This window comes from Centruroides sculpturatus, unplaced genomic scaffold (genome assembly GCF_000671375.1).
Source record: "Centruroides sculpturatus isolate CEXI.00-Female unplaced genomic scaffold, Cexi_2.0 scaffold123, whole genome shotgun sequence".
NCBI classification, from domain to species: domain Eukaryota; kingdom Metazoa; phylum Arthropoda; class Arachnida; order Scorpiones; family Buthidae; genus Centruroides; species Centruroides sculpturatus.
In genome coordinates this window covers 158,286-184,470 of record NW_019384538.1, presented here as the reverse complement: position 1 = coordinate 184,470, position 26,185 = coordinate 158,286, and the positions used below count along the sequence as shown (strand labels likewise).

The window sequence follows — 26,185 nt, the reverse complement described above, 5'->3', positions numbered from 1 at the left end:
TCTTTAATAATAACGTTTCGCGAATTACGCAACAATTGTTGTTCTTAGCTACCTGAGAAAGTCTCCCGTTACATTTTCTCGAAAGCAACATGACGCTTTCTCGTGAACTATTAACCTCTGCACGGCCGAAATCGTCCGTGAGTATCATCAGAGACGGCCGAAAAGAGTTAGTCGCTGCCTTAGTCCTCGGAGAGGAAAGCCGTCCCTTCAATTATCATCCATTAAGGAATCCGAATTAATCGCCATAGGATAAACTTGTCTGTGTGTGTGTGTGTGTGTTAGTGAATCGCCTGGATAACGAATCAGAAACCTTAAACCCATCGGAAGCTGTTATAATCCGAACAAGATCCGAACAAGACCCGAATCTATTAACAAAGGTATTTATCATCCCGCGAAGTGTATGTGCACTCTCTCTCTCCGCGAAAATTCTTCATCCAATAGATTTGTAAATAAACCCTTGTTAATTAAGTGTATCTGAGTCACTTCCAATGTTGTCTCTCGAATCGACATTAAGAATCCGTCTGACCACATACGGAACCGCTCGCGCGACGGCGTGACGTAATCGCCGTCTCGGTTTCCGTGTTTCGAGAAACACGGTGGTGTCACTCCTGACAGGGTACCAAAGAGGTGCCGACCCGAAAGGTCACAGATATAATAAAGTTATAAAAATAAACTTTTTAATTTTTAAAATGCAGTTTAATTTAATGAGTTTATTTTTAAAAGATTTGTTATTTGAAATACCATTTATAGAAAAATGCAAATAAAAAAAATCATTTAACAATTTGTTCATTATTTAAAATAAATTCTGTAAAAAAATGAAGTTGCCTAATTAAAATGAAGTTGTATTTCTTATCATAGGCTCTTTGAACTATAGAGGTTATACAGTTTTGATAACACCAAATGTGTACATATATTAATTATGATAAATAACATCAACAGCAAAAACCCTCTGAATTAGAATTGAAATAATTAAATTAATTCACAACCTACAAATTTTGATTACAGTTATAGACATATCACTTCAACTTACAACTTTAACAATTACTGTATTTGAAACAGTTTAATTAAGTTTTGATGCTTCTGAAAAACTTTTTTCAGAGTGAAATTTGAACTTGCATCTCTTGTCTAACATGTAAACATGCTATCAGCTGCATCATATAAACTTTAGTAATTGATCTAGATAAATATTAACTTATGGTTATATTTTAATCAAAAATACAACTTCTTATCAGAGTCTAGATAGTGTGAATGACAATATGTTTGTTTATTAAATGAAAGTCAGGAATGCAAATTCTGTAGTAAACATATGTTTTTTAAATGTAAAAAAATGTCTTAATTATTACAGTTATTAATCAATTAAACCATATCTGTCTATAACCAAAATCATTAATTAATTTAATTTCCAATTTAAATCTGAAGATTTTCAATGCTATTATTAATATATCTGATAATTAATTATTCAAATTACAACACATTATATTAACAAAAGGCCAATTAGAGAATTGTAGACATATATCTGTTCTCTAAAAAACAGTTTTTACTTACAGATGATATTGAATTGTAGAAATATGCAATATTCAATATGATCATAACTGAATGCTACATAAGGACATACAAATATGACAATAATTCATAGTCAGAGTATACTGGAAATCATAGCCTCTCCCTTCTCTAAACATATCTAATCCTAAATAAAAATGTTTTTGTACATACTTGATGCTATTCTATCTTTATGATTTAACACATTACCTATCAATAGACGTTAAAAACTAAATGAGCCTGAAACTTTGATCAAAATTAAAGCTATGTCTATATTATAATTTGGCAACTTCAATTGTATATTAAAAATAAGAAAATAACATCTAATAGATCTAATTTCATTTATATTANATTAAAAATTTCTTAAGTGATACATATTAATATAAATTAAACAATGTTCTCTTCGTCATCACTAAAAGCACTATTAACCAAGAGTGTTTTCTTTTTGGCAAGTTATCCTTATCCTCTGAGCATTTTTCTGCATTATCTTCAGATCCATGTTTTACCTTTTGCAAAAAGTATGTAATTTTAGATTGCTTGCTGCTAGTTAAAAGATCTTTACAAATTTCCTTATACGGTGCTAAGCACTTATGAAGAATAAAGCAAGTATGGAATAAAGGAAAAACATCTGGCAACATCAGAAGCAGAAGTGTCGAGATCTGGCAACATTGAAACAAGTTTGCGAGAAGGACCATGTGTATCGACAGAAGGCGAGAAAAGAAAATTTACATACTTAAGTATACTAATAGTTCACGAAAATATTAATAATAATTTTCGTGAACTATTATTACTTAAGTATGTAAAAATTTATTACATTTTATGTTGTACGAGGGTTTTACCCAATTCTCGAACCGCGTCAGAGTGAATCCATGCTATAAAAGTACCGTGTTATACGGGGGATGGTACCAATTCTTGAACCGTGTTAGAGTGAATCTGTGCTATAGAAGTGCCGTGTTATACAGGGGTTACCTGTATTTCCTTTACTTTAATATCATAATTTAATTTGCTCTATGACCCCAATATCCTCTGGGCAGCCATGATTATATTCCAAATTATATATATTATTGCAATATTTTACCAATAGTAATTGTTGATAATCATTATCATCTTATATCTTATCAAGTATAAATTTGTATTGATTTTAATTCAAATTACATACAATTAAATATTTATAAACAAATGAAAAGATAAAATTAGCAATACCTGGATCAAACTGAATTAATTTAGCTCTTCCAGATAAATAATCTAGACCTTCTTCAGCTGACTGACCTATGGCAGTAACTGTTACAAAGCTGGAATGTAAAACATCACCTGATCGCAGAACTTCAATATCAATACTTCCAACATCTTCACACACAGCATATTCTGGATATGCAAAATAAATAATTGCCCAGTGGAAATTTAATCTGAAATAATTAAAAAATACATATATCTGAAGGTAAAAATATATCATATCACTCATTTTAAATTATTTGATCATAACAAATCAAAAATGTATGGTCCAAATTGTTAATTTGAAATTAATTTATAAGTGCTTAGATCAACATGCATTTATCATCTATTATAAAGACACAGATAAATATTTATTACCTAGTTAGAATATATCATTAAACTCATAATAATATCAGTCTATTTTCTTGCTTTAATTTATTATGCTGATTATGATTTACTATTTTATTGTATTATTTTTATTACTGTAATATTTTTTTGGTTTATTACATTAATATATTCCTATAATTTCTTAAACCTAAAATTAATGTAAAATTATCTTCTCCATAACTGAAACAAATTACTAAACACATTCAACAAAACCTTTAACACCCAGTAATGAAAATTTTAGTGTAAAATACAAAGCTACAAAGAACCAAATAACCAGCAAAAAATTGGGAAGTGCTAACATTTTTGCCTGTTGAATAGCATCCTCAGGCTAACTAATCTCACAGCTGTTGTCCCTTCTTATGTCACCCCTTTAATTAATATTATGTACTACATGATATCTCAAAATATGAGCATCTTGTTTGAACTGAAAAATTCTAAACAGTTCAAAAGTTTCTCTCTAATTTTGTGAACCAATAATTTTATGAGAAACCTTCACAAACATTTTCATCATAACAAATTATGGATTTTGATAATGTGATTGTTTATTTTACAAAAGAAAGAAAAGAAGTCTGAAGTAAAAACACAGTATCAGCATCATAACAGCAGTGCTATATAAAACACACTGCAAACTTTTTTCATCCAAAAACTACAGCAGAGACAATGCTTGAGTAATATCATGTTTATGAAAGACAGTGCAAGACCCCACACCACAGTCATTGCAAGAGACAGATTGTGTAACACATTGAAAAGGCAATCAGTCAGTCTTTTCCAATGTAATGTTCTGTTCATTTATCCAATCTCACACCTTATGACTTCTGGTTATGGGACTATTTGATTAACAGGGTTCATACAGGTGGAGTTGAAGTTTTATCAGTAATAAAGAGGCAAACTGAAAAGAAATCTGTTCAATTTGCAATTTGCCTCTTCAATCCTGATTTATTACATTAGCACTAACAATAATAAATATTATTTTTTATTATTGCATCTTTTATTATTGTAGTGTTACAAAGATGCTCAAGTTAAAATGAAGATGTTCAGTTAAAAAATGAATCCCAAGGCATAATTAATTGTCCAGTTAACATTGCAGAAAGTACAACATGAGAGAGTGAGTAAACTTTGCAAAATAAACTGTCCACATCATATGAATTACATCATTGTGGCAGATAAAACACTATTTTTTGTAATAAAAAATTTGTTTGGCTAGCTAGTTATCACTATCATTTTACTTTACTAAATGAGAGTATTAATTTCATCATTTTTATCACTGCCTATATGGTGAAGATTATTATGATGACAGAGGCCAGGCACACTAGAAGATATTCCTGTCAGAAAAAAGCATTTCAGAATACCACCCATCAAACACTGACAATGACATGGAAATTAAGGATAAGTTTACTATGACAATGATAACTTCATGATATATTCAAAGTGCTAGAATGTGATAGTTTAACTGTTATAATGTTGTTGAGTTAATATCAATCTAACAGATTTAGCCTGGACTGTATAAAAAAGTGAAAGAATTTCATTGTGTTGCAGAAAAAAGACAGACATCACGCTTGGAAATCTCCAATTAACAGTTCACAGGACACAGAAAATGTTGGACAACAGTCAGCCTACAGTCAGAAAATGTTTTTGAAAGAGTAGCTGCAGAGCCAACAGTTGTGGAAACTGCAAACAAAATTAAGTATGGTACTTTAGCAACATATATGCAGATGGAAAATAAAATTATGTTGTTTTAATGTATATTTTGAAAGTAACAATAAAACAATTGAACTTTCATTGTTGTTACAGAAAAGGGGAGGAAGTGCAAGAGACAGGAACAGAGTTGAAAGAAAACTTTAAGAAAGAAATTTATCAAAAAGGACAGTCATACACCATATCTTGGACCCAGTTGTTTTTTACCTGTACTTGTTTTTCTGCCAAATTAATGTAAGTGCTACATGAAAGTACAAAGATAAAGTATCATTTGAACAAAGTAGACTCTGAAGCATTATATGACAGAAAACACAGATCAAAAGCAAGATCACCTTAGTAGCCTGATTTCTAAAACTTCCAGAAAAAGGTTGTTCAATAAATCTGATGGTATCAAATTCAGGCATAGTTGCACATTGCAGTACTTTTTCATTCTGGGTGATGAGGTTGTGAAAGTGTGTAAAACAATGTTTCTGCATACATTTGCCATTAATGATCAAAAAATCAAAACAATTTTGAACTAAACAAATGCTGAAGGTATATTGAGTGCTAGAAAAAGGTGTAAACATGATAATCATTGTAGCATTTCAGATGTTTTGCAAGATATTAGTGTGAATAAGCCAACCTTTAGTGGTGAACCATTAATCCCTCATCAGGATAACCTAGGGGCACTCACTTATGTAGATGGTGGTGTAGGAGGCAGAGAATACAAAGTACCTTTACAAAACTGTTTATTAAGCACAGCTTTTGCTTACATTAAATATAGATAAATTCTTTGAGTAACAGACAAATGTCTTGATATTCCTGGTTGAGTTGGATTCAGTCTGTAAGGTTTGATAGTTGGGCAGCTCCAGGGTAGTGGTGAGTTGTTATAGATTTGATCAGGTTAAATCTGTAGAAACTTTGGAAGGAAGGCAATGACACTGGGCGAGGGAGATGATGACACTAAGAGAAAAACAATATCATTGACAATTATGATGATGACCAAATGACCAAACATCATCAATGTTGTCAATGCTCTCTGTTGATGCTGCTGCTTGCCTGGACACTTACAGGTCGAGTGTTGATGACACTTACAGGTAGTGCATCTTGGGTCCTTGAAGACCAGGATTAAATAAAGTTTTACCCTCTATTGCCCACTCTGAATAGTCATTCTCCCTTATCTTCCCTCTCCAAGTGGTCGCTTGCCTGTTACTAATGTAACAAGATTCCAACTTGGATCATGGAAGAGGTCAAACTGGAAGAGAATCTGATCTTCCAACTGGAGATGGCTGATACTAGGACTCACATTTCTGTTGTTTATGATGTTATCATGACTTTTAAACAAATAACTTTTTCTTTCCTCTGTTTATTTTCTCTCTTTAACAAAATAATAATTTTAATGCAAATTTTAGTGGAGATTCAGACCTGTCCAGAATTTCACATTAGGGCTCACATCAAAGCATTTAAAAAGATGAAATCTCATTACATTAGAAAAGATAGCTCAAATGAATATTTGGACAGTACTCTTAATTGTCAAAAGATACATAGGTTGTATGTTGAAAAATGTAAATAAGAAGGTGAAGTTCTAGTGTAATGTTACAATGTAACATATTAAAATCAATGTAATCAATGTTTTAACTATTTACTCAGATACAAGAGTTAAAACATTGGTTTTAACTCTTGTATTCTGTCTTATGGCATTAAAACATTGCACCTCAAGCCAAATAATGATGTAGTATAATGTTATGGTATGATGTAATTAACTTTCTTAGTAGGTGAAGTGACTGCATCAGCCTGTAAATATGATAAAGTGTTTAATGAGGAATATAACTTAGGCTTTTTAAGCTGCAAAAAGATGCTTGTGAGGTCTGTGAGATGTATGCTAATGCTGATAATGAAAAAGAAAAGGTTGACTTAGGAGAAATTATGGCAGAACACAATCAAAACAAAGTAAGGGCCTATGCTGAAAATAGAAATGATAACAAAAAGTAAAATAAAATAAACAGAAGGTAGCAACATTTTTTTGTGTGCATGTTTTGATCTTCAACATATGCTGACTACACCGTATTATGATGTATCTTCAGTTTACTACAAGAGAAAACTAAGCACCTATAATCTCACCATTTATAATGATGGACAATGCAAAGGGAAATGTTATATATGAAATAAAGGAATTAGAAGATGAGACAGTATTAAAGTGGCCAGCTGTATATATAAGTTTCTTATGAAGCATAGTATGGAAAGAAACAGGAAATTTTCCTTCTTCTCTGATAACTGGATGGGCAAAACTGTAACCACTTCATCTTCTTTATGTACTGTATCTTTTGTGAAGTTCCAGACAGCTCAAAGTTGTATTATTTGTGAAAAAAATTTCAAAAGAAAAATTTGTTGAAAACTAAAACAAACTTGTGTAAGAGAAATATTCTGTTATAAAAACAAATGTGACGTGATGATAAACAAGTGAGTCCTAGTTGTGACTCCTATACATGTTAGGTAATAGATTGTGTCAAACTGGAGAGAAAGAATTTTGAAATTGGCACTTGTAAACAATAGATTGAAGTAAAGTAAAATAGAGGTAGGAAAAAAGATTTAGCAGCCAGGAGACATCACGCTGGATCATTAAAATTCTAAAGTGTTAGAGGAAAGGAAACAATGGGCTAAAATATGAGTGCAGGTTTCTTAGTTCCATCAACATTTCCTTGTCAGAGTCAAGGGATGGTGTTGGGTAGACCCTCCTAAATGGACCCTTCTTGTGACCCAAACCAATCTCAATTTTCACCTGGAGACAGGGGGGAGATCAATTGGGATGCAAAACAAGGAAAGTTGGACCAATCAGAAAGGGAGATTGGGAGAGAAAAACTAAAAATCCAGAGTTTCAAGGTCAAAATCACAAATCCTCTGGATTGTATCAAACTCTCTGGACCTTGTATCATTGTGTATAGCCAAGCAGGATGGAAAATGGTACAAGGTCTATGAGATGTTGCAAAACAACTTTTATGATTTAAAGAAGGCATTAGCAACATCAGAGAATTAGACAAAGGCTGAAAATAGTGAAAAAGTTAGGTGGTCCAACATTAGTGTGTTGATGAAAAAAGAGCAGCTGTGGCTCATTCAAGTATAACTACAATGAATATTTTCAAAGTATAAATCTACTTTACAAGTCATGAAGTTGAAGAGCATCAATAGTGGTTGTTGGCACATTAGAAAAAGCCTGTATTGAAGATCTGACTGTTTCAAAAGCCAAGTACTTAAGATTTGGAGTCACTTTGTGATAAAATGTCATTCCTTCAGTTTATCATGATTTTTATCAGAGTTTAGTGTATAGATAGTAATATGAAGAAGATGACTGAATTCAGATTAGCATTTTTTATATCAAATAATTTTATGAATACATATATTTATAATGATTTTATGTCACTATCTTGCTCTTCCAAATCTAACTCATGTTAAGTTTGTGTTACTTGGTCAGAGGAATGCGAAAATGAGACTGTTAATCTAACTGGAAAGAGATTGTTTTATTTTTGTGAAATTATGTGTAGCAATATATAAACTTACCTTTGTTCAGCTACTAGATTTCCATTTTCATCAACAATTCTGAAAGTCATACTATCATTTGTTATTTCTTGATTTTCTCCATTGATTACAAATGTTATACGATGATCATTGATATCTTGTTGTGTAATAGCACCACTGACAATTTCACCAGTTTCTCTATAAACTAAATAACCATATTGTGGTGGTTTGTGAATTGTGTAAATTAAATCTTTTCCAATATTGGTATTATTGTTTGGCTTGAGTGAATCTGTAGTTAAGATGAATCCAGATTTACCCGTTCCAAAATATTCCATTTGTTCCAAAAGAGTAATGTTTGGCAAACTTGAAGATAACCTGGGTCTGATAAATATGTCCATTCTTCCAAGAAAAAAAGTAATAACATATAAATAATTATTAAATACTTTATTTTAAAAACCTTCTGGAGGTCAGGCTAGATTATCAGGACATTGTCCACATACCTTGCATCTGTCACCAAAAACCTGATCCCCAGAACTTCATAAAAGATATCAATGATAATCCACATGGCCTATACCTTAAGATTGAATAAGAAAATAATAGTACAACACATTTCATGGATGTCCAACTCACTAGATATAATGAATAGATCCACACCAGGATCTATAGATAACTCTTCTACCACCCACTTTCATACTACAGAATCCTGGGATCCTTAAGCATTCAAAATCTCAGCCTTCACTACACTTATCAGAAGAGCAATAGCACATTGTGTGGTTGACAGAACTATGGAATTTAAATACATCAAGAAAATTGCAATTAAGCATGGTTGTTCTGCCAAACTGATAACAGGATTAATCAAAAAACAGGAAGACATACCCACCAACACATCACATAATATGGATAGGAAGCTGAAAACAGTTACATATATCCATGGTCTAAGAAATATACAAATAAATAGCTGAAGCTAATTTACATGTGATTGGATAGAATTCTCAGACCTCAAACACTTTCTGATAATCTACAGCATCCCATTCAAAGACCATAGATACAACATCACAGAATACATAGGAGTAACTGCACACTCCTTAACAGTGGGATTGAAAGAATACAAGGTGACAATAAAGAAAAAACAATCAACCACCACATTAGCAGCTTATGCTATGAATAATGAAGTTAAAATCAACCTAAATTAGGCCAAGCTAATAAAACTGGTATGGGATGATGCCTACATAATATTGTACATTTCAAGCTTCTTCAAATATATGTCTCTATCCTACAATGTAATCAATGACATGGCTGTAAGGACTAGCTCAAAAGCAAAGAAATCACACTATGAAATATCCTAACATCAAAGTAATATTTATGCACTTTGTACAATTCTTAGTTGTACAGTAGACTCTCCCATATCCAAACTAATGTCAGCAAGAGTGATCCAGATATTTGAAAAAACCAGATAAGGGAGTGTGATAATTTTTAAACAACAGTAACATACAGTATATGCCTAATGTATGTATAAGAAATGTTTGTTTTCACTTTGACATTTATTTTTGACAAATACAATTAATTTTGAAAGTATCACGTTAAAGTTGTTTGTTTTGTTCTTCTCAATTCACTGATGATTTGCTATACTATGCCAATACCTTATCATTATGACATCAGTGGTGGTTGAGGAATTGTACTCTTCTATGAATATCAATGCAACCTTAATTGAAAAAAATTTAAAATTATACACACTGCAGTGTGGAAAGGTAAGATTTAGAGTAGTGTACAATATGTTTGAAAATTTTTGGTTGCCTTTGATCAGTCCAGATATGGGAAAGTCTACTGTATACATTTATTGTATTTCTGATATATGATAAATAAGTTGTTTGAAATATATTTTTATTATCCTTTAAATAATGTGCATTGTTAATGACACATTGCTTTTCAAAAGCCAATTGTATTAGGACATCAAAGTTTCTTAACAACAATTGTGTAAATAATTCAAACACTTCAAATCTTTATAAAGGACCTGTTTCTAAGATTTTTAAATGTTAATCTAATAATGGTTAGTTTTTGGTTTCAAGTCTCACTAATTGATTTATATATTAATTTTGAATATTTTATTATTGTTTTTAGACTTTTCACTTATTTTTGTTTTNTATAAAAATAAACTTTTTAATTTTTAAAATGCAGTTTAATTTAATGAGTTTATTTTTAAAAGATTTGTTATTTGAAATACCATTTATAGAAAAATGCAAATAAAAAAAATCATTTAACAATTTGTTCATTATTTAAAATAAATTCTGTAAAAAAATGAAGTTGCCTAATTAAAATGAAGTTGTATTTCTTATCATAGGCTCTTTGAACTATAGAGGTTATACAGTTTTGATAACACCAAATGTGTACATATATTAATTATGATAAATAACATCAACAGCAAAAACCCTCTGAATTAGAATTGAAATAATTAAATTAATTCACAACCTACAAATTTTGATTACAGTTATAGACATATCACTTCAACTTACAACTTTAACAATTACTGTATTTGAAACAGTTTAATTAAGTTTTGATGCTTCTGAAAAACTTTTTTCAGAGTGAAATTTGAACTTGCATCTCTTGTCTAACATGTAAACATGCTATCAGCTGCATCATATAAACTTTAGTAATTGATCTAGATAAATATTAACTTATGGTTATATTTTAATCAAAAATACAACTTCTTATCAGAGTCTAGATAGTGTGAATGACAATATGTTTGTTTATTAAATGAAAGTCAGGAATGCAAATTCTGTAGTAAACATATGTTTTTTAAATGTAAAAAAATGTCTTAATTATTACAGTTATTAATCAATTAAACCATATCTGTCTATAACCAAAATCATTAATTAATTTAATTTCCAATTTAAATCTGAAGATTTTCAATGCTATTATTAATATATCTGATAATTAATTATTCAAATTACAACACATTATATTAACAAAAGGCCAATTAGAGAATTGTAGACATATATCTGTTCTCTAAAAAACAGTTTTTACTTACAGATGATATTGAATTGTAGAAATATGCAATATTCAATATGATCATAACTGAATGCTACATAAGGACATACAAATATGACAATAATTCATAGTCAGAGTATACTGGAAATCATAGCCTCTCCCTTCTCTAAACATATCTAATCCTAAATAAAAATGTTTTTGTACATACTTGATGCTATTCTATCTTTATGATTTAACACATTACCTATCAATAGACGTTAAAAACTAAATGAGCCTGAAACTTTGATCAAAATTAAAGCTATGTCTATATTATAATTTGGCAACTTCAATTGTATATTAAAAATAAGAAAATAACATCTAATAGATCTAATTTCATTTATATTATTCTAATATTTATGATTAACTAAAGAAAGATCTTCCTGCACATTGCAAAAATTATAATAAACACAATTTTAGTAACAATAGCAATATTTTAATGAAAAAAATAACTAAGAACATGCAAAAGTACACATAAAGTTATTATATATATATTATATTATATAGCTATTTTGGTTTAATTAGTTTAAATCAAACAAAAAGAATTTTCTAAAGAATGATGTTCCAGCAAGATTTAACAGCAATATGTTAAAAAAGAAAGGTAATTAAATTTTTTTAATATCTTGTTGTTATTTAAACTTTAAAATTAAAACATCATTCTCCAGAAAATTCTTTTCATCTGATTTAAACTAAAAAAACTTAAATAACTAGATAAAATTACTTTATACATACACTGGTTGTACAAATACCCACTCTAAAAACCATTTAATGCAGAAATATTTATTTATTCTAACAAAGAAGATCATTGAAGATGATTGAAAACATTAGAATAAAGAAATATTACTGCAATAGTTTTTAAAGTGAGTATTTGCACTTTAATACTAAGTTCCCATAAAATATTGTTAAAATGTTTCTTTGTTGCTAAATATTGCATTTTTTCTAATATTTATGTTTAACACTTTACTTTGTGTATAATATTAATAAACCAAACTATTATATTATAATTAATTATTGAACAAATTTAAATTTCAATATGATTATGTATTTAAATATTACATAATAAACTAATTACTCAAATAATTTATTATTAATAAAATGAGATGCTGTCAGCCAACTGTTTAAAATAATAAATGTAAATATATAAAAATAAAATAGAGAAGTGAACTCTTCTCTTCTTTGTTCTCAACATACACAAGAAATATTTACTTTTTGCTTGTATTTTTTTCTTGCTATATAGACTAAAATGCCTAAAAATGTACTAGCAGTCAAAAAATATTTATTATATATAATTTTTAAATCAAATAAAATTTTAAGAATTTTAATACATTTTTGTAATGTGTATTAACTTAATATTTATTCTGTATTACATAATGCACCAACCTCAAAATTTAGATTTCTATTTGAATTGCATTTACCAACTTCAATGAGAACAAAATTCTTATTATAAACTACCTGAAATATCAGCACCAAGACATGCAATGTCAGGAAACACCACGCACTTTGTCGCTTTTGTCTGCAGCTTTCCATCCAAGATGTATCCTTTTTCTTCTTCATTCGTAACTTCAAAGGCTAGACTGTCAAATGTAGATCTGTTATCTCTGTGATGGTATGAAATCTTTCCTCTATTGATGTCCTCTTGTGTAAAGTTTGTTACTTTTTTATTTTCTTTCAGAATAGTGCCATATTTAGGTTCTTCAACAATCATGAATATTACTTTATCTTGAGAAAATTTTAAATCAGATGCATTGAGATTTTCTCTATTTATTACTGATGAAGTTCCTACTACATTCAGAGAATGCACAGAATGCAAAATTGGAAAGTTATATTTATCAGACTGAGGAAAATTAATAATTATATTGAATATACTGTTAGTCTTAAAATTTCCATTGTCAACTACAAAAGTAAAATTATCAGAAATATTTCTGATATTACTAAAAGTTAAATTATTAAAAACGTTTTTAGTTTGATTATACAATAAGCGTCTTCCAATAATATCAAATAAGTGAAACTGTTTAATTGCTTTTCCCGGATGACTAATCAACTCTAACTGGCCATATTTTGGATGTTGAGTTAAATGAAAAGTAACATTTTCAAAATTATAATTATTTCCTGTCACTGTCAGAAAACTAGAAGTAATCATTATATATGTTCCAGCCTGAAGTGAGGGAGTTTTACTAATAATTTGAAAAGTAAAATTTTTCATTTTTATGCCAATCTGAAAAATATTTATAGAACTATTATGGATTTTATCTGATATTAGGAATAAAAATGAATCTTCATTCTCAGGATTTGCAAAATCTGAATGCTGATATCTGAAAAATATCATAATTGAAAAATTTTAATACTATGCCTTGAAATTCAATTTTTTAATAAAGTAATTAAATTACCTAATTAGATTCAAATTTGCATCTAATTGTGTAAAATGCATTGGATATGTTAAATCATTCCAAGTTCCATTAAGTGAATCTCTTCTCTGAAGTTTTCCTAATGTAGGTGGTGATAGTATAATATACACAATATCTTTAGGTAAAGAATCCTCATCTTGTGCTAATAGCAAGGCACTTGAAAGAAAAACACTTTCACCTGGTTTCACATATGCTCTGATGTTTTTAACAAGTTTTGGATATTCATCATTTATTGGAATAATGTTAACAAATATTGTCTGAGCAATATTATGAACACCATCACTAATAATTAATGTAAAGTGGTCATTAAAATTTTCAGAACCATCATGTTGATAAATAACATTTTGAAGAAATCTATCAATAGTTAATTCTGTAAATTCTAATTCCACAGTAGGACCATTTATTCTATGTTGAATTCTTTGTTTAAGTGACCCAAATGAAGGTAATGTTTTTAGATGCACAGAAAGAATATCACTAGGGTAATCATGATCAGTCACAGATAATACTTCACTATTAATTGGATGGAAACCAGCTTCTTTCACAGTTATATTATTTGCAGAAACTTGTGGTTCTTCATCATTTCTTAAAATTATATTTACAAATATCAATACTGCACTTGAGTTATGTATTCCATCTGTTACATAAACTCTAAACTCATCTGATTCGGGTTCAATTTTCCTAGAAAAAGGTAAGTATTTATTAATTTCATTTTTAATTATAAAACAAACCAATAAAGTCATTTAATTCACATATTTATTTTACAAACCTGTGTTTTGATTGAACATAATTAACATAGCCATCTTTTATATCTTGTTGAGTAAAAGTATCAACACTCTTTCCTTTATTATTTCTTTCATATCCAGACTGACGTCTCAAATTTTCAATCAATCCATATTGTGGTTGTTGAAATATTACATACTGTAATAATGAAGGTAAAGTATCATCATCTCTTGTTGTTAATATATCTTCTGAAATTGGAGCTGTTTGTCCTTCTTCTACAAGAATGCTTTTTCTGAAAGAAACTTGAGGTATATGAGAATTCGTTGGCAATATGGTGACAAGTACTTTATGACTGGGATGACTGATTAGCCGTGGAAATGCTCGATCTGTTACTATTAATGTAAAAGTATCACGCTTTGAATGTGGACCAATTTCCTGCCCATTATGTTTGTAATATACCTATAATATAAAATTGACATTAATCAAATACATGACAGAGTAATAACCATATAAATATAAAATTTATTAATATAAACTAATTTAAAGATGAGATAAAATTTTTCAACATATAAAGTTTAGACTATTACTGTTTAGATTATTCCTAATTTAATTCTAGACTACTAGGATTATTACATATTTTATGACATTTAAATTGATTATAAAATCTCATTTTGTATATAAAAATTACACTATGCTATATGCTATTTAGTATCTTTATATCAGTTATAAACTCTATTAAAATAGCCTCTCATTAAAAATAAAACAAACACCTTTCTCTATTCCAGCACACTTTTAATGCATTGAAAAACATTTTCGATCGTTTTAATCGATCATCATCAGTTCAAAATTTGAACTCTACAGCGAACAAAGTATTCAAAAATACGAAAAAATTCTTTTGCATCGCTTATTTACGACTTAACGCTAAAGCGCATGCGCGTATTTATAAAACGTATGGTTTAAACCTAAGTAATTAAAATATTATATATCAATTAATATTATAAAAATGCCGCCTAGGCGGTTGCGATATTTAATCTATGTTATCATAAAAGGACTTCCAGGCTGTTGATAAACTTTCGGCGTCTCTGTAGTTGATGCACTGCGCGGTCGTATATGCCTTGTGTATTTCAACTAGAGTTCGAATTTTGAACTGATGATGATCGATTAGAACGATCGAAAACGTTTTTCAACGCATTAAAAGTGTGCTGGAATAGAGAAAGGTGTTTGTTTTATTTTTATTTAATAATTTCAGTAAGCATTTAGTTATTTATTTATAGCCTCTCATTTTTATTAAGACTGATTTAAGCATTATAGTTTAGATTCAAGCTTTTAGACATCATAGGGTGGATTGCAGAGATTCTAGATCTCAATCATGGTTTAATTTAAAACTTATTAAAACCACAGATCACAAAGAACTGCATCACAAAATCAATACAGTGGAACCTTGGTATACGACCTTAATCCGTTCCTAATGTTTGGACTTATACCGAATAAGACGTATACCAAACCAACCTTTCCCATAAGAAGTAATGTAAAAATGATTAATCCGTTCTCATGAAAAAAAATGGCTGGCTTTAAACACCTCACTTTCCTGGCTAGTTCCTGCTTGATTTTTCATGAGATCAGCATGTATCTTTTTAGCTTTCTCGCAAATAATTGCTTCCGATACGATGTTGCCAGCACACTGTTTTTCAGATATCCAAAGCAAAAGCAATTTCTCAACATAATCTAACGTCTTTGATCTCTGTTTAGAAATTGATTTAACTCTTTCCGCAATGTTAGCAGATTTAATAATGTCTTTATTTTTCACGATTGTCGATATCGTCGTTCTTGGAATACAGTATGCAACAGTTAAATCTTGAACATGCACACCACCTTCATATTCCTCAACAATCTCTTTTTTCAGTTCCATTGTGATTCTAGTCATTTTTTTAGTTTTCTGTTGCTTTTCACTTGCCTTTTTGCAATTCATGATTAATAAAAATAATAAAATTTTACTTAAAATTTAAAATCAGAAAAAATTTAACGAAGTTATAAACTGTGGCACCGCAAACGTCTAGTCTGGTCTAGTACACCGATAGTGCTACTTGTTCATAGATGGCACATATAATTGAATTAAGTCGTATACCGAGCAAAATTTGTTTCGTCCAAGCAGGACGTATTCCGAATTGGACGTATTCTAAAGCAGACATATACCGAGGTACCACTGTATTTCTTGTAGAGATCAGTTTAGATGATGATTAGAAAATGATTTTTAGACCAATTGTGTCAACCTGGCCAATGATAGGTCTAGACTGTAACTTTTTCTTTGATCTTGTTTTAGGAATGGAATTGTTATTTTGTTTCTATTGTTGTCTCCAAAAAATTTGATTATAACTAAATATCACACTTGTGTTTTAGATGTTATTAATGGATAGACAGATATTCATCTTGATAAATACAAAAGGAAAGAATGATGAGAAATTGAAATATTTCTTCAAAACCCCTAAATGAAATATAATTTTAAATATTCAATATAAATTTTCTAAATCTGGATTCATGAATATTGTGAATCAAACTGAATACAAAATTAAACATTTGAGAGAGAAAGGTCAACTATTAACCAAATTAAAATAAAACATTTTTCTTGAGAACACTCTTAAAAAATAATTTGAAGGTTAAGTTAATTTTGTTTCTAATTTTTGTTGCAGAATAATTATAGATAAACTCCAAAATGCAAATGTAAAAGATATTTATGTTGCTTTTTGTTGAAGCCAGTTGAGTGCAGATGATTAAATAAATTGGACAATAAATAAATTAACATTTGAACCAAGCACACAGAGAATAAAAGAAGCTTTTTATTTATAAAATAGCAAGACAAGAACAATCCAAATTATCATTAAATAAGCTATGATTTTTATAATTCAGTGGAAGCATGAAATAAAGCCTAATACCATCATGAACTAATTTTTTTAGTTTTATATGTACAAAATATGAATAGAAACAAAATTATCAATCTACTGTTTCCAGTTTAGAAATCCTATTTTTAAATTTTCTGTCTGATATAAAATGTAATTATGTTCTGGTTTAAAAATTATATGTAACTATTTATCTCTTTTCCTCAATAGTTAGATATTTTTGAATTAATTTGACAAAAATACTTTTCCTTCTTTGGTGATGTTTCAACACTTTCCTATATTTATGTTCTCTATCACTTTTTGACATAAAAATATGATTCACCAACATCTAAAATCTAGAAATAACAGCAACAAATATAAGAGCCAAAATGTCTCTAAAGTTAGTTTAGATTAGTTCATAGATCAACTATGTAGATGTAAAATATGTGAAAATAAATGTGAAGAAATAAAAGTTTTATTTAACAACAAGACAATAAATCTACAGAAGCTTGTTTTTGTTAAACAAGAAATGACGTCACAATTTTTAATCTTTTGTTTTATATGGTTTAGACATGAGAAATAATAATTAAGTTACACATAAAATTAACTACAGTAAAGTTACACATAAAATTACATTAATTTAGTTACACTATAGTAAAGCAAAACTCTGAAGGTTCAAACCTACATCATCTAACTCTAGTGCTTAGCATCTTATTCACTCGGCTATCACCATTCTGGGACTTGAAACTTCTAAAGACTCACTAAACACTAAATTTTCAGAGGCCCAACTTTTGAAAATGCTTGAGAAGTGGGTTTTATTATTTGGATGATGAGCTGTTTGTGTTTAGGGCTATGTGCTCATCAAGTTTTGTTCAAATCGGAGACCTAAATGTCTGGTCCTCTCCTTATTAACAATAGGAATCATTTTTGAATAATTTTTTAATGAATAATTCTGAATAACACATTTGATCACAATGTTTAAACAGTATTTCACAGGTTCTGTCATGTCAAAATTTTTGTTTTAGTCTACTGAAAAAAGATTAAAGTGAAAAAAGTCATCCCAAAAAATTTCCCAAAATTTCTGTCAGTCTATAAAATATCCCTATCTGGAAATTCTGGGCGGTATTGCACAAAACTGCCTTCAGTTCTTGATGTCACATCCTACTTTTCCTTCTGAACTTGCTGTGTGATGTCATGAAATTGCTAGTTTGGGGCACAGGACTCCCACTGTATGGAAGCTTGGCATTTTGCTGTTTTTCCTGAAGTGTGATTTGTGATTCAATTTCATGAATGTTGAAACAAGCAGACTAGGATTTTATTGCCACTTGCTATTGCCAGTATTAAATTTTTATTGCCATTTTAATAAAAATATTACCAAGTGGCAATTTTGGCACTATGCAGTGTGACCCCTAGATCTGTAAATTATTTTACAACTAGCTATACCACCTTATTACAGATTTATTTTTGATAAAATATTTTTTAAAATAATAATGTTAATGACATTATACATTCCAGCAAATCATTTTTATATGCTGTAAATTTACTAAAATAATATAATGATATATTTTGTGCCCTGTATTAAATTATTTCAAACTTAAGCTATAAAAGTTACTTTCAACTTTTATAAAAGAAATTTAGTCTAAATGTAACAAAAGATGTTCTAAATATAGCTTTACTTTTTTTATGTTTAAAATAATAACCATTATTCAGAAGTAAAACTTTATTAATATTTTAAAACCAAAATTTAATACTAACCTTTCCTTTCATCACATCCAACTGTGTAAATCGAGAAACCATTCTATCATCAACAAGTATTATTCCATAAGCAGGAACTTCGGTCAAAATAAAATGTAATAGTGTATCACCTGTATCTACATCTGTTGCAGCAAGAACCTAAATTAAAATATAAAGTTAATAATATATTTCAATTATTAACATGTATACTACTTATTTAAGATTTAAAAAAATACATATCCTTATTTTATAATATCTGCTGTAATTTATAAATTTAATAATGCAAATATGAATAATAAATATACAAACAAAAAATTATTTTAAACATAAAATGGGACCCACACCAAGATAATTAATCTATGAAACATAAACTCTTTTCAGAGTTAAGAAAATCACAAAATTGAATCAAAAGATACACTGTGGTTTATAAGATTTTATTCACAATTAATACATTATATCATCAGGCAAACAAATAATTTGAATTCTTATTCCATTTCCAAGATTTTAAAGTGGTACACTTTAAAATCTTAATTTACTCTCCAACAAGTGGAATTTGAANTTATATAATAATAAGATTTTAAAGTGGTACACTTTAAAATCTTAATTTACTCTCCAACAAGTGGAATTTGAATGACATAGATCATTCAAATTCCACTTGTTGGAGAGTAACTCTTCCTCTATACAAAGATACTATACTAATCAATGTAGTCTCCATTACTATATTACACGATATCCATTACGCGATCATTGGACTCTGGAGTCCTCTCTGAAAAAAATCAGGTGTGCACTGTTGTACTCACTTCTTCATAGCCATATTTACTTTGTGTCATCAAATCATTGTCCCTGAAGACTATTTTTTCATTGGACTGAATAAGTGGAATTCAGAGGGTGCCAGATCTAGTTCAATTCAATAAAGGATGGTGTTCAGGCACAAGGATTTGATGACACAGATGAGATGAAAATGGCTATGAAAAATGGGTACAACAGCACACATCTGATTTTTCTCATAGAGGATTTCAGAATTGAGTTCAATAATGAAACAAATGCATTGCTTGTAATGAAGACTATATTGAATACTTTTGTATAAAGGAAGAGTTACTAATTTGCAATAAATAACTACAAACCTCATTGACTTTTCCATTATAATTACAGATTCATCATACACCTTTTTGATTTTTTATTCAATCAACACAAAATTTTCCGGAATGCATTTTGACCTGTTCAAAATCCCTCCTCAGCTGCTAGGTAATTTATATATAAGTTACCAGGTAGGAGGGCTTTTGAACAAACCAAAATGCATTTTGGGAAATTTTGCATTGATTGAATAAAAAATCGAAAAGGTTGTGATGAAACTGTAACTATAATGGAAAAGCCAATGAGGTTCATAATTATTTATTGCAAATTAATTGATAATACCAATCAGAAGCTTATATTCAGGAAGAGTTATTGTACCATCAAACATTACACATAAAAACCATATCATAAAAACATTATGTCCACTTTTTGCATTAGTTTTGGTACAGCTCTTGTATAAATAAATAAAATAAATATAACTTTTGATTCAATTTTTTTTTAACACTTAAGACAATATGGCCAAATGTAGGAGAAACTAATTAAACACAACTTTACTTTTTAAAAAATTAAAACTTATATTTGAGGGTAGGGATGATTTACAGAAAACTGTAAATGCTAATAACAAGTCTTCATTAAATCCAACCCTATTATATGACAAATGATCCCCTCTATTGCCCCACCCCATCAACCTTTAACCACCAATATTTAATAAGTGTCAATCCCCCAATACACAAACCTCCCTGCAAAATTTCTGAAATTTTCAACAAAAAGTACAGAAGTTATTAAGTTTCAAAGAGAGAGAACAAAATCATGCTCCCCCCAACACAAACATCCATACATACAGAAAAAAACCCTAAATTATTTTGTATTTTGACATTTCAAAGTCCTGAGTCCAAAAATATAAAATCTTGAGGGGCCACTTTTTGACAGCTTGCCAAACTTTCCCCTCTGTTATATATTACAGAGCCGAGAAAGGAAAAGGTTATAAATTTTTCCTTTAGAACAGAAATTTTTTGTTCATTAAATCTGAAGTCCATTAAGTTGAGGTTCTACTGTATGTAATGATTATATAGATATTAATTCACAAATTGATTTAAAATAATTTAAGTAAAAACCTCAGATGTTATTTGAACTTGTCCTCCTTCTTCTGTTTTTATTTCTTGCAAAAGTCCTCTCTTCCACACTGGAGTTTCATCATCAATAGGTTCTACTTTAATGTTGATTTCTCCAGAAACAAAGTGAATTCCATCATTTACACCTATGTTAAAACTATCCTGATGAGATTCAGATCCATCATGAACATATCTAAAAAAGCAATTTGATTTCTTTTAGATTTAATTAATTTGATATTTGGCCTTAACTATAAAACAAGTTTTTTATTAATGTTCATAAATATCAGTTTAACAAATTTTCTTATTATGATATATATAAAAGTTATAATTAGTCTCATGATCATAATGAAAAAATAAAATGTTTTTAATTATTAAATCTGAGATAAAAAAAATAAATATCTATAAAACAATAATAAAAACATCTACAATAAATATATATATATATATTACTATTCAAAGTTCTTATGTCATTACATCAATATGAATTTATATATTTAAATATACATATAATAATATATATGTATATACATTATATATAAATGTACAAAAGTAAATTATTTAATTTGCTTTTAGTGTAGCTGTTCCTATAATTCACAATTCATCTACAATTTCTTAATCTGAAAGATTCACTTCAACTTGTCTTGCACTAAATCTTTCAGTGTTGAATATGCTTTTACGATAATTAATAAAAACAAGATGAAAGTCAAAGATAAAACATTACAGCTTTCATGTTTCAAGCCACAAACACTTTGGTAAGACTTTGAACTTGATTTCTTTCCACTATATTTTCATTAACTTTTTAAAAACAACATGATGATACTTCTTGATAAAATTTTAATTATCATCAAAATGTCTAATTTTTTAATTACTGTATATTTGCGCAGATAAGACAATAGTTGAATCATAAAAAAAAAGACCCCCCAAAATCTGGGGTTGTCTTATAGGACAGATACAAAAAAAAAATTAGATTGAAATGTATATAAATTAAAATCATAAAAAAACGGAAAAACCGTAATTATTTACTAGTAGAGAGTAGGNACAAGACAATAGTTGAATCATAAAAAAAAAGACCCCCCAAAATCTGGGGTTGTCTTATAGGACAGATACAAAAAAAAAATTAGATTGAAATGTATATAAATTAAAATCATAAAAAAACGGAAAAACCGTAATTATTTACTAGTAGAGAGTAGGGTATGTCCACGAAATAGAATAGCCCATATGATGTTTTTGTGAATAGTCAAGATCATTACCCAAATGCCCGAATCAGTGGAAATGTTTGCAACAATGGCAAGGCAGTGCCGCCAGATGCAAGAAAATAATAAAATTTGTTTATTCAAAAAATTACGAATAGGACATAATTCTGTATATGCTATACAGTATTATTATCCAGATGATGATTGCTGATCTAAACTAAATTCATAGTTTGGGGGTCATCTAATAGAACAGATATATGCTAAAACTATAAAACTTTGACAAAAATTTATACCTTGTCTTATCTGAAGGTCATCTTATCTGTGCAAATATATGGTATATGACTTCTTAAAGTGTCAAAGATTATATTGCTATTGATTATATTATATTGTGATCATATTGCTAAAGATTATATTATATTGCTATTGATCATTGATAAAAAGTTTAGCATGTTTCAGTATTTATATAAGAATAAAAAAAATAGTCTATTGATAAAACTATAACAGTAGAAACTTGATTATTCAAAACTCCAAATTATGCAAAATGGTTTTCAAAAATAAAATGAAAATAAAATTAGTCTTTATGTAATTACACTACACAATGTATAATTACATAAGGACCAAACTGGGAATTACTACATCATCTGTTGATTGCATAACTAGTTACATATACAGTAAAGCATTGATTATCGAAACAATTCAGGACTGGAGTTGTTTGGATAACTGATCATGTATGAAAAAATATATTAACCTATCTCATGTTGAAATTTTTCTCCGTTGTGTGTTGCTTCGTGTTGAATTTTTGTTGATGTTAAGCCTAACAAAAATTTTTTTTAAAATAATAATTGTGGCTATTGTATCGTTAAAAATTATTTTTTATTTATTTTGCACAAAGAAAATAAATATATTGAAAAATATAAAAACAAAAAAAAATTATATTTCGGAAGTTAATCTAGTATAAAAAACCATTCTGATTCAGCACAACACACATCCCAACACAGTCTTCAGAAAAGCACCACACACAATGGGGAAAAAAGACTTGTTCAAATACTGGTGTGTCCTTAAGTACCCTCTCATGGTCGCACCAGTGCTGCCAGCTAAAACACGTGCACCAACAAAAATAATATTGGAGTAGCCCAAGACATAGCTAAATATTGCAGCACCACAGCACTAGTGGAAATTTGAATTTGCCAACTGGAATGCTTTCAGTTAACCAATGTTTTGGTTGATCGGTATTCGGATAATCAATGCTCTACTGTATATATGTATGACATTACATTAGATTTTGAGTAATTAATTTACTTCCAAATATATCAAGTGTATTACACTACAGTGAATGAAATTTTAAATGCTCAGTGTTTGAGTATAAAATTTCATAAACTGTAAATATTGTAATATACTTGATGTACTGTACATAAAATACAAAACCAAAGAAGTTTCTGGATTATCTGAAATTTCATTTATCAAAAGAGACCTGATCCCATCAAGTTCAAATAATCATTTTCCCACTGTATATATAAAACAGAAATTTTCATTGATCTATAACAATCTTTTAGTCCTAACAATTATATGCAACTTGAATTTATTTTAAAATACCTTTAAAACAAGACTAAAAAATATATTATATAGGAATAACAGAACAAGCTTTATAATATAAAATCTTGGAGAATCTGTAAGTAGAATTATGCAACACACTAAAAACCAGCAAAATCATAAATATAAATCCTTTACTTAAATGTTTTCATCCATAAACAACAGCATTTAAGACCCCAGTAGATAGAATGTTTATGCACTTGGTTATGCAGTTAAGTGCATAACCAAGGGACAGAGAGGAGGAGCTAGGATATATCATGGAATTAGCTGAAGTGTGGCCACAAGCCTAAATTAAAGAACTACTTCCATGACACAATATTATGGCCAAGCAATCATCCTCTGACAACAGGCCTTTTCTAGTGATTGCATACAATAAGGCCATTCACTCTGTTTACAGAGAAATAACCTGCTAAAAGAATTGCTTATAAAAGAACTCCTATGATCTTCTTAATGCGTAGAAATAAAAAAGACCAAACCAAAAAAAGCATCCTACCAGGTGTGTATAGTATACCTGTGCAAGACCACAGACTGCACTGCTCATTTGAATACATGGATCTATGGCTAGATGCCTCAGGGCAAGGATTAATTAAAGAAAACAATTACAACCTTATAAAGCAATTTCCTTGCACTGCCCTTGCTGCTTACACCTTGGTAAAATAGAAGTGGACACACCTCCTGCACTATGCTAGGGACCCATACATGCTAAGGTATCTTGAAAAACTCAAGATCTATATAAAGCTTTCCAAAAGGAAAGGAAACAGCATTATAAGGAAATTTATTATTTACAAAGAAAAGGATTATCTCATCCACATGGAGAACATTATTAAAGATTCCTAACCAGCAGCAACTACAACACTTTAATAGTCATGTGCATGTGTTATCACATTTCAAACTTTTTTTTAAATTAATTCTTTTCCAGCTTTTATATTAACATTCGATTTTATATTCATATAATTGAACCTGAAGATGTCCATTGTATATAGATGAAATGATTAAGTAAATGATTTATAATTTTTGCTAGTTTTTTAGTGTGTTACATAACTCTACTTATATTTTTAACTAGTATCTCAGCATTTGGCTTGGAGAATCTTTCTGCACATCTAAAACATTAACCTCATTTAGATCAGTTAAAATCCAATATAGGATAAATGGTCCATTGTGTAATTACAATTCATAGAATTGTGTAGATTTCTTCTGTTTATAATTATTAGGATTAAAAGATTCATTATACTGACAGTCTTAAAGTATGTTACCAGCTGTTCCAAAATATAATGTTGCCAATTCTTCTTACAGAGTTGTGTGTAAACACTTTTTTTTTTTTAAAAAAAAGAAAACATTATTCATCTGTTTAAAAAGTTTTTTTAAAATTTCTAAAAAGAATTCAAATCTAATTCAATAACATTTGTATGATATGGCTATATCAACATTGATTAGGCATGTAATAATAACTATCTAGTCAATATAATTTTTTTCCTCTTTTTTTGATTCTGTTCTGCAGGCACTAAAGGGGTTTTTTTCAGGCCATCATGAGTGCAGCCAGGGCCAAAATGAGACAGCCAGATGGTGTGGGACAGAATTCAATATATACAAGACAAATCATCCTTCAAAATGTTGTGGAACTGCTTGATCAGATTTGATCTCAGATCTTTGAGAGCTGTAGGCTGACACTTTAAACCATCTTGGTCTCCAGCTGGCAGTCATTTTACATCAGAAAACTAGTACAGATAGTAAATTGGACTTCCTTAAGCAAGTTTTCTTTAGCATTAAGTTTAATCTAGAGCTACCAGATAATTTTTGATAACAAAAGTAAAAAAACATAACATTTCTTTGGAAAAGTTTTTATTTCATTGAAACTAGTGGATTAGTGAATATTTTTTGTAGATACTTATTTATCAAATGATACTGTTTTAAATTCATTATATAAGGTTTATAATTAACAGTGCTGTAACTAGACAAGTTCAATGGGTGCATAGGCATATGGTCAGGACAAAGAACGGCCTTGAAATGAAGAGTCAAAAAATGATCAGTAACGTATTGTATTTTAATTTTTCAAATTTTAAATTTTGCTGCAGTGTGTATTGATCCATAACATTTTTGATTAATATTAAAAATAACTGCCTATTTTTATTGTATTTTTT

General features: G+C 29.1%; 1 protein-coding gene across 1 annotated transcript in view; it reads right to left on the bottom strand.

Moving 5' to 3' along the window:
* Nucleotides 1-26,185, bottom strand: part of LOC111623301 (FRAS1-related extracellular matrix protein 1-like) — an 84,253-nt gene that overhangs the window by 28,007 nt on the left and 30,061 nt on the right. Inside the window, exons 6-12 of the mRNA XM_023365826.1 lie at nt 21,268-21,457; nt 19,100-19,237; nt 14,518-14,930; nt 13,734-14,429; nt 12,846-13,658; nt 8,368-8,724; nt 2,743-2,945 (exon numbers count right to left, since the gene is read on the bottom strand). Coding sequence (XP_023221594.1) covers nt 2,743-2,945; nt 8,368-8,724; nt 12,846-13,658; nt 13,734-14,429; nt 14,518-14,930; nt 19,100-19,237; nt 21,268-21,457 — 2,810 coding nt within the window. The remainder of the gene's footprint in view (nt 1-2,742; nt 2,946-8,367; nt 8,725-12,845; nt 13,659-13,733; nt 14,430-14,517; nt 14,931-19,099; nt 19,238-21,267; nt 21,458-26,185) is intronic.